Here is a 10,914-nt window from a genome sequence, read left to right as displayed (position 1 = left end):
ACTTCTCAGCTGATGTTGTTAAGGTTTTGATTGACTGATTGGTTAATTTTTTAATCTAGAAATAGATTCAGATTTTGATCCACTTTTGGAATGTTGCTTCTCCTTTTGTACAAGAAGGAAATAAATGTCAATATCCTAAACATTACACAGCTGTCTCATGCACTATCTCAAAATTCTGGGCAGCTCTGAACCTCTATCTAATCTATGGCATTTCTAAAACACCTGTCATCATAATATCTAAGCTCCATGAAACAATTAAAAAATGCATACCCTAAAGGGAAGTATTTGCACAATCTCTTCCTTGCTCTCATTATGCTGTATAGATTTTTGTTTGACTGTTTCTACATCTTGTCTTACCTTATCTACTTTCCCACTCCCCCTCCCATTTGTCCAACTGTGAGTGAGTCTTGGAGAGATGTCACTTCCAGGGTGGGCCACTTATCCAAGAAGGAGATGTTGCATTTGGGTTTGAATATGGTCAGGCAGTGTCTGATCTGATCTGGTGACACAGAGGATTCCACATGGGGATGTAACCCACAGGCAGCTGCCTATTTGGGGAGCACACTGAGAATGTGTTTAACTGATTGTAACACTTTCTTTAGGTGACCTCTCTATACTGCTCAGTCTGCTATATGCTCCACTTTTGGGTATGAGCCCACAACAAAATCACAGAAAGGGAGAAGGAAGCAAGATACAGGGGATAAGGAGCAGACAGCGGTTCAGAAAAGGAGGGGGAGGAACAACTTGAGCTTGACTTTGAACTTGGCCTTTGCATTACAAAGGAAGGTGGGAACAAAGCTCTAAAGCTACCCAGTAATTTACAGCACCAGCCAGGGGTGGGAGCAGAGCTGGGTACAACTAGTTAAGTCAGCAAGGCTGGCAGCTCCTTTGTGCTATGTATAATGCTTCAGTGAAGCCCTTTCCTCTGGTAATTCCTCACCAAACAGCTACTCTTGCTGTTTCTCTGACATTCTAACAATACATACATACCAGTACTGTACACTTAGGAAAAATCCTAACGTCCAACATGGTACCTAACTGCTGTGGAAGGGAGCTCCAGTGCTGACCTGACTAATCCCAAGGATGATGAGGCTGGTGCAATGGGGTGATGTGATGCACTGAGGCCAAGAAAAGGGTGGAGAGCCTGTTCATACAAATAGAACATTGGAAGGGGATAGGAGGTGGCTGACACACATGGCAAAGAATGCGCAGCATCTGGGACTTCAACTTTAGGAGGGGAGCGGGGAGAGAATTCAGGGCTGACAGGGAGGATAGTTTTCACCAACTGTAATTTTTCACTAAATAGACAAAAAAAACATGTCTCTATGGTAGGAATCTAACATCTATATATGAATGCAGCCCTTATGTACATTTTCAATCTGGAACAATATTGGGGAACATAAACAAAGCAAGCCAGTATCGTGAAAATACATGAGAATTGCCATCTTTTCTGAATGTGCTAAGTGAGGGAATATAACTGCTTCCTTCCTATATGCTACACGCTATCCCCTCCTTAAATACAAGGACATTGTTCCTTCTCCATACCTGAAATCTCTCTGTGGCAGTAGGGCATGAGAGGGCAACAGGCATGGCTTTCTGTATGCTACATAGTGCTGAGTACACAGACAGTGCTCACTGAATAACAAACAACAAAAACAGAGCTGTGTTGGAAACTGTTTTCCAACCGTGACTGCAGGTTTCACTTCCAGAGTGAACATTATAATATGCTCACTTAATAAGTGCCTGGGGATGGGGGCAGTGTCCACCATATTCTGGGTACTATCACAATACAAATGTCATAAATATAAAGGGAAGGGTAAACAGCTTTAAAATCCCTCCTGGTCAGAAGAAAAACCCTTTCACCTGTAAAGGGTTAAGAAGCTAGGATAACCTCACTGGCACCTGACCAAAAAGACCAATGAGGAGACAAGATACTTTCAAAGCTGGACGGGGGGAGAAACAAAGGCTCTCTCCGTCTGTGTGATGCTTTTGCTGGGAACAGAAAAGGAATGGAGTCTTAGAACTTAGTAAGTAATCTAGCTCGATATGCATTAGATTCTGTTTTGTTTAAATAGCTGATAAAATAAGCTGTGCTGAATGGAATGGATATTCCTGTTTTTGTGTCTTTTTTAACTTAAGGTTTTACCTAGAGGGATTCTCTATATTTTGAATCTGATTACCCTGTAAGGTATATACCATCCTGGTTTTTCAGAGGTTATTCTTTTACTTTTTTTTCTTCAATTAAAATTCTTCTTTTAAGAACCGGATTGCTTTTCTCATTGTTCTTAAGATCCAAGGGTTTGGGTCTGTGTTCACTTATGCAAATTGGTGAGGATTTTTATCAAGCCTTCCCCAGGAAAGGGGGTGTAGGGTTTGGGGAGGATTTTGGGGGGGAAAGACGTTTCCGAGCTGGCTCTTTCCCTGTTATATATTTGTTAGACACTTGGTGGTGGCAGCAATAAAGTCCAAGGGCAAAAGGTAAAATAGTTTGTACCTTGGGGAAGTTTTAACCTAAGCTGGTAAAAATAAGCTTAGGGGTTTTTCATGTAGGTCCTCACATCTGTACCCTAGAGTTCAGAGTGGGGAAGGAACCTTGACAACAAATAATTTAAAAAATAAATGACAACAAAGCAGGCCTGCTGAGGGTTACACCAGGAGTGCCCTACAAATTGTCAACATCTAGGGCATAAATGGAATCTTGAATCTTGCTCACACCTTTTATTTTATGTATATCAAATAAATATTTAATATGGGATGAAGAGAAGGGATAACATGAGACTAAAAAGCACATATCTGTGGGCTTGATATGGAGGGCAACTGAGTACCAATATGGCCTATTGAAGTCAATGACAGTAGCAGGTGCACAGCACCTCTCAGAATCAGGCTGTATTGTGTACTGAAGTGTATTGAAGGATAAACAACTGATCTCAGGCTGTGTATATATTTCACAAACTACTAATGGCTACTCCTGAGCACTCATGAACAAAATATGATACACACCGCAGATAATCTCTTTTCCTTAGGTTCCTTGCAACTACAATAATTTAAGATCACATTCAAAAAGCAAACAAACTTAAAAACAGTTTGTACCTGCCAGAATTCAAATCTCTATATTTTGATCTCTACATAAATGAAAGCATACTTCTCAAAACAGAAAAATCCTACAGAATTAGTAGATAACGATATATTTTATAGGTTTTTTTTAAACTGACCTATACAATTTAGTAGAAAATTATCTTTCTGCTATAAAATTCTATAGGATGGTTCAAAAAACCCTGTAGACGGGAGATCACTGACTGCTGAATTCTATAGATTTTTAGAGTAATATCTGTAGAACCCTATTCCATTTTTGTAGAAACCAAATTATTTCATCCCTATTAAATTCTATATGCCTTTTCAATAAGGTTGATAGAACTGCAATCTTGTAGGAGCTATAAGAGGAATTGTCATTTAGTTTCTCAAGGCTGCAAGCTACCTGAAGGAACATTTTACCCCCATTACAGAACACTCATTATCTGAACAAAACCCCAAACATGTCATGAACAAAGGACAGTATTACCACTCCAGGCACACAGAACACAGAGGAAATTAGGAGTGGCAGATACAGCTTTATATAACATTACTTTTAACATTTTAAAGATGTTTCCTCCTTGCTACCTGCAGCTTGTACCAGCCTAAATATGTGTCTGTTACTCATTACTAGGCTGAGAAATTACCTAACTATAGACTTTGCTCTTGTGGGCAATCAGAATCAGTCATCAGAAATACAAAGTATACTTTAGTAATGTAGGATCATAGCAATTAGAGATGGAAAGGACCTATAAGAACATTGACTTGCTGGGTCCATCACCTTACTGAATGTTAAATTGACACTATTTTTACAGAAAACATTTATATTTAAGATTCAGTTTCTTAGACTGATCAAGTTATAGTGATGGTTTTAAAATGACCCTTGAAAAACAGTTTTAAAGATCCTTTGAGTAGTTCAGAAACAACTTTTTATCTTCCTTAATTCTTTCTAGTTCATTTTTTTCTCCACCACAAAACAGTCAAACTGCCTGCAGCAGATAAAATATTACCAGAAAAACAAATCCTTTATTTAAAGAATGAAATATTTCACTGTGTAATCATAAAGAACACACCCCTAGAAGCTACTGTATAGAAATCAGAATCACAAACAAAACAAAAAAACCCCACAAGTGCTTGTCCCCTGCTCTGAAACAGTAAATGTTTTCCTCCTATACTGCTTGAGCAGCTTTACTGGCTGAAGAAAAGGGCTGATCTAACACACACTCCCAATCTCTATAATTAACTGCAGCCACAATACTAAAGATGAAATAGGGTGTTGAGTATTTCTTGGCAGGCATGTTTAACTATACGCATCAGCTATGTCATTTGTGGTATGTAGTAAAGCTTGCACAAAAATACTGCAATATCTTTCAGGGAAGCTCTCAAAATGACGCTTCTACACACCGTGAGCATCTTCAGTATCATGAGCTGATTTTTGTAGGCACATTCTATAAAACAAGCCTCAGTATTATTTTTTGTGTGTTTTTATTATGGGTTAGCAGTAAATATTAGAGAGACTACTACATGAATCCACACAACACACACAAAGCCTTACTGGGGTTCATACAGCAAGTGCTGTTTCTTTCAGATTCATGCAGTCACTCAACATCTCAACTTTTAAACCTATTGTCTAAAACAGGGGTCGGCAACCTTTCAGAAGTGATGTGCCGAGTCTTCATTTATTCACTTTAATTTAAGGTTTCACTTGCCGGTAATACATTTTAATGTTTTTTAGAAGGTGTGTCTCTCTCTATAAGTCTATATATTATATAACTAAACTATTGTTGTATTGTAAAATAAACAAGGTTTTCAAAATGTTTAAGAAGCTTCATTTAAAATTAAATTAAAATGTTGATCTTATGCCGCCGGCCTGCTCAGCCCACTGCTGGTCTGGGGTTCCGTTCACCTAGGCCGGCAGTTGGCTGAGCGGGGCCTGCGGCCTGGTCCCCAGCTGGCAAGGGGCCGGCAGCCAGAATCCCAGACCAGCAGTGGGCTGAGCGGATCAGCCCGCTGCTGCTCAGGGGTTCCGTCTGCTGGCTCCTGCCAGCCGGCATCCCAGCTGCCGGACCCGCTCAGCCCGCTGCCAGTCTGGGGTCCCGGCCCTGCCCACACACAGTGGGTACCTACCTTCTCCCTGGATCTGGCCATTCTCTTCCTCTCTCTTTGCACTGAGCTGAGGGTGGGAGTGCACTGAGCTCAGGGCTGGGGGTGAAGGAGCAGGCTGGGGGTTGGGGTGTAGGGTCTGGCCAGGAGCTAGAATGAGGGAGGGGGCTCAGGGTTGGGGCAGGAGGTTTGGCTGTGGAGCGCTTACCTGTGCAGCTCCCATTTGGTGGGAGGGGTGCAGGTGGGAATGTGGGGGTGGGAGGAGGTGCAGGAGCTCCCATTTGGTGCTCAGGGTTGGGGGTGGGGATGTGGGGGGGTGCAAAAGTCAGGGCAGAGGGCTGGGAGCATGTGAGGGGGATGCAGGTGTCAGAGCATAGGGTGTGGGTGGCCTGGGTATGTGTGGGGGTGCCAGAGTCAGGGCTGGGGTTGTGGGGGGGGGGGTGAAGGAGTCAAGCAGAGGGCTGGATGTGTGTGGGGGGGGTACAGGGCTCAGGGCAGGGGCCTTGGGGGTGTGCGGGGCTGCAGGGCTCAGGGCAGAGGGCTGGGTGTGTGTGGGGGGGGGATCAGGGCAGAGGGCTGGGGTCGTGGGGTGCTCACGGCAGGGGGCTGGAGGGGATATGCCCCGCTTCCCCAAGGCCTTGCCCCCGCTTCTTCTCTGCCTCCGCAGGGAGCAGTCAGCACTCTGACTCTGCTCCTCCCCCACCCCCTCCCTCGCAAGGGCCAGCAGGGAGGGAGGGACAAGAGGAGAAGGAGGAGCAGGAACCCAACACACTGTGGGAAGAGGCAGGGGAGCCGGCAGGATCAAGCTTCTGCCCCTTGCCCCCTGCCCCCATGGGAGGGGGCAGGGTGCAGAGAAGAGCAGGCTGGGCCGGATTTTTAACGGCACGCTGCTGCCTGCCGGAACTCCGGCAGGCAGCAGCGTGCCATTAAAAATGGGCTCACGTGCTGTCTTTGGCACACATGCCATAGGTTGCCAACCCCTGGTCTAAAATATTCAGAAGGAGAACAATGGACCTCAACAATGCTAGGCCAGGGGACTGAACTGAAAGCCTGTTAACCCTTGAATGCTAAAGTGAGTGGTGATCTGTATGGCCATGTAGGTTTAATATGGCACATATTTCAATAGGATAACAAGCGGTACAAGATACTTCATATTCACAGAGGCACGCAACGTCCAATGGCAAAAGTCCATACGGCACTGCAGTGGTAAAGGCTATCACAATGTCACCATTTGCAATTTCATATCCTACATGCCATCTATGAAAATAATTCTCTGAAGACAATAGAATGCAACATTTCCTTTCACCTGCAATTTACACATCCTATTAATGAAATAGCATATAGGTGTACTTACTAAACACGTCCCCTCGTGGTTTCTGAGGTTCTATTTGTATTCTGTTGTCAACTGTAATTCCTTGGGGAGAGGTAGTTTCAGTGGGAACAAGAGAAGAGTCTTCAGTTGTTAAATGTGGGGTTCTTGCTGTGGGTGCAGGTTTTGATGTTGTAGATGGTGGAGGTGTTGGAGGCCTTGTTGCTGGCTTCAGTGGTGGTCTTGTTGTCATCGGTTTTGGTACAAACCTAGTAGTTGGCTTGGGTGTAGGCCATATTGTTGGTTTTGGTGTAGGTCGTACTGTTGGCTTGGGTGCAGGCCTTGCTGTAATAATAGCTGGTATATGTGGTGGTCTCAGGGGCTGTCTTGTACCTCTGATGTCAGGAATCCTATTGGTCATACCGCTGCTGCCCTTCGGAAGTGTAGTATTGCCCTTGAATATATTATATGGACGAGATGGTTCAATCATAACTTTAGGAATAGCTGAAAAGAGAGTGAAAATAGGAGAACAATTGGTATTTAACTATCTCTCTGCACAAACTAAAATGTTACAATATCACATGAATATATGTAGAGTATTTGTTGAAATTAGTTCCTTTTGTTTGGTTTTCCACTCATAAAAATCCCCCCAGATTTTAGTATTAATACCCCTGTATTATCACATGCATTTATAAAGTGCCTCTCATCATGGTATCTTGAGAACAAGTTATGTAGTTAAAATGATTAAGGACAACCCATTACCAAAATAGGGAGCCTATACTCAATCCCCTGCAGCCCCAAAATGGATAACTTTAAGGGACAGAAGTGGCAAAACCTAGCCAGGAGGGACAGGTAGCAAAGAGCTGGTCAGACAGGTACATCTGACGTTGAGCTCTAAAAGTGACCAAACTTGCACGCTCTCATAAGCAATCTGTTCAGCCAAGCAGGAGTGAATTCCAGAGGCTAGTTATGGGAACTGAGTGCTCTGCCTCTGTAAACACCTCCCTTAGGATGATAGCTGAAGTCTTTTACCTTTGAATGTAGGGGATTATGACTGACAGAGAGAGTCTTCAAGATAATTGGGACTCTAAAAAGTACTCACATCATTCTGCCCCACTCAAAAGATGGGGCAAACACATTCTGCACTACATTCCAAGAAGCTTTCAAAGTTGATTTGAGGTGCCACATGTTGTAGTAGTCTAGGTCCCGGTTTACACAGAAAGTTGCATTGGTGTAACTAAACTACGTTTAATTGATATAATAAAACTGGTGTAAAAATCCTAGGTAGACACACCAAACTGATTTACATCCAGGTAATATTGGTGTAATTCGCATTAGTAAATTCAGAAGTGCAAGCTAAACCAATGTAAGAGTGTCTAAACTCAGGAGTTTGCTCTGAACTAACTAAAATTGTTGGGGGTTTTTTAAATGATTTTTGTTAAACTGGTGCAGCTATTGTGTATAGAAGAGGTCTAGATTTGAGTTAACAAAAGAGAAAGGTCCACATCTAAGAAGAAAGAGTTCAATCTCTTGTCCAGTCCAAAAAAAGTGTTTCTGGTCAATTTTGCTACCTTGGAGACTTGGAGTAGAGATGAGTCTAGTAAGACCTCAAGATTTGACCATGGGCGGACAGAGATTGGAGGAATAGTTACAGACTTCACCAGTTCTTCAAAACGCTTCTTCCTGCCAATAAGCATCAACTCTGTTTTATACAGCTTGAACCTAAGCCACTTTCATCCAGATCCCCTGTCTGCCAAAAGCTGGAAGGAGCAAGAAGATGGTGTCATCTTGGCTATGGTGACCAGATGTCCCATTTTTAAAGACACAGTCCAGTATTTAAGCCCTCCTACAAGTGTCCTGATTTTTTCTTAAAAATGGGCAAATTGTCCTGTATTTTCTGTCTCCCCACCAATCAGTACTGGAGGGTCCTGCTGCTGGCCAGATCCCTATTCACCAGCCGCCCTCCCACCAGCGGGGAATAGGGGGGTCCAGTGGCAAATGATGGAAGGGGGGGGCTCAAAGCTGGTGGTGGGGTGAAGATGTAGCGCATGGGGCCAGCCGCCCCCACCCTGCCGGGTCATCAGCACAGCCCCTGCTACATGCCAGCTCTCAGCCAGTAGGACCCTACCCCCCTGTCCCATTTCTGGCCAGCACTGGCTGTGCGCTGTGGTGGCTGATGAGTGCGGGCAGGCCTCAAGCAGCTGCCAGTTACATGTTACCTGCGCTGCCCACCCATCAGCCCTTTACATGCTCCCCCTCTCACTGTCCTCTCCCTGCTTTGCCCCTTCGTCCCTCCCCCAGACCTGCTTCTCCTCCATATCCCCATCAGCAGGGCGCATCCGGCTTCCAAGGCTGTGCGGACAACAAGCCCCTGGTCGGAGTACTCAGATCACCAACAGCCTGGCCTGCAGACTCCTTCCAGGCTGGCCAGGAGGAGCCAAGCCCTGCTTGTACCAAAGTCCTGCACAGTACTGGCACAGGGAAGCCTCTACACCCCTCAGCTAAGCTCTGGAGTGGCAGGGAAAGGGAGTGGAAACGATTTCTAGCCTGTTCACATCCCGAACTTGCAGGCTCCACAGCAGCCCCTGGGGCAGAGGCTTAGCACCCTCTTCACTCCCTACCCCTCCGCCCTGGGTCCTGCCCCCAGGGAACGTGGGGCTGCTACATCCCCTAGGCACCATCCCCTGCTGAGCCACCTCTCTGGAGGGTTTGCTGAAGCCCCTGCAGTCAGGTTCCCTGGGCCCTGGTGCACAATGCATCCTTAGGGCTTAACCCCTTCCTGCCCACGCTGTAGATAGGGGACGGGTTATGTCAGTGGCCAGCAGCAGCCTGGAGATGTTAGCTGCCTTTCGACACTATGCAGGCAGAAAGGGACAAGCTGCTTCCAGTCACACGTGGCGGGGGAGGGGGCTGGGAAGAGAAGAGAGGAGTTCTGCAAAGACATGGGCCACGTCATCCCTTCCCTACTCATCCTCCCCTGCGGCTGGAAGCAGCTCCTGTCCCTTCCCTCCCACACAGTGATGAAAGGCTTCTGCTGGCCACATTCTGGTGTGAAGCCTGGCTGAAATCTGGGGAGGGGAGGGCATGTAACCCTGCATGCCCCCCGCCCCCCAACATGTTGCCTCGGAAGACATGGTGCCACGTACTAGGAGAGGCGGGTCTGTCCTGGAATCCAGCCAGGCATGGAGGGCAGGGTCGGTCAGTCACCCCCCTCACCCCATGTGTGAGAGAGATATCACCTCTCCCCGTGTGGGTGGGGTGGGGGGGTAGGGGTGTGTGTGTGTGTGTGTGTGTGTGTGTCACCCCTCCCTGTGTGAACCCTAAAGCCTTAAAGATAAGAAGGTAAATAAAAAGAATCCAACTATGCAGTATTTCTTTTTAACAGGGGCTCGGTCAGCTTGATATTAATTTGAACGTTTGTACTGCATAGTTCTGATCGATTGCCATTGAACTCACTTGAATATGAGTAATTTTACCAGGTGTCCCATATTCAGCATAGGGAAATATGGTCACCCTAATCTTGGCCCCCAAAAAGGAGACTTAGAGCTATCTAGTCTCACTATTATGTAGAGTGCCATGTACCTAATAATGGCACCATATTGTCTCACAGTTTGCCCCAGAATCTTCAATCAGAAAGAGTGACAAAATTTAACTTGGTTGGTGTCCAAAAGTGAGAGTTTGTATGTGACTCGGGAAAAAGAGTGATTATTAGAATAATTGTCATGTATGCTTTACTATTTTATTATTTATTTATATTACATACCACTCAAAGGCCCTAATGAAAGTTGGGTACCCATTGTGCTGGGAACTGTGGAAACACCAAGAGACAGTCTCTTGCCCAACATAACCCTCTGAGATGTCTGAGAGAACCATTTCAAAGGCATTTCATCCACCAGTGTCTGGTCCCTCAGTAGAGTCAAACCCCATCTGATTATCTACAGTATTGTAAGCTGTTGAAAGATTTAGTACTATCAGCAGAGACATCTGTTGATTGCCCCAAGGACCCAGGTCTCCAGTGAATCTTAATTTATTTTGTCAGACCTTTCAAAGTCTTACATGTTTGCCACCTGACAGTAATCAAGATTACGTGTAAATCCCACAAACTGCAAATCGTATCCTTCTTTAGCACTGGTTTCGCAATCTGACAGTGAGTACGTCCATTTGTTATTCACCATTTTCATGCCTGATTTTACATAAAGAAATAGCAAATTGGCCAGAAATAGCTCTATCCATTAATAAAGTCCCCCAAATACTAAAAGGCTAAAATCCCCCCTAATTACTTAAATATCTTTTAAAATCCAGTAGCATGCAACAAACAATGATAATTTAGTCCCCAGTTCAGTTAAGCACTTCAGCATTTGGGTCTGGCTGAGCTACGAGACTGGCACGGAACTCACAGAGTGCATACAACGGACGGAGAAAGAGTAAGAGGT

The 10,914-nt window shown here is 45.0% G+C and overlaps 1 protein-coding gene across 3 annotated transcripts in view; it reads right to left on the bottom strand.

Moving 5' to 3' along the window:
- Positions 1–10,914, bottom strand: part of NPNT (nephronectin) — a 94,944-nt gene that overhangs the window by 21,688 nt on the left and 62,342 nt on the right. For all 3 annotated transcript variants that reach the window (XM_048846653.2, XM_048846650.2, XM_048846651.2), the window contains one exon: positions 6,527–6,985. In XM_048846653.2, coding sequence (XP_048702610.2) covers positions 6,527–6,985 — 459 coding nt within the window. The remainder of the gene's footprint in view (positions 1–6,526; positions 6,986–10,914) is intronic.

Source organism: Caretta caretta, chromosome 4 (genome assembly GCF_965140235.1).
Source record: "Caretta caretta isolate rCarCar2 chromosome 4, rCarCar1.hap1, whole genome shotgun sequence".
Taxonomy (NCBI): Eukaryota; Metazoa; Chordata; order Testudines; family Cheloniidae; genus Caretta; species Caretta caretta.
The sequence above is the reverse complement of the archived record's forward strand: the minus strand, read 5'-3'. Positions and strand labels throughout refer to the sequence as shown.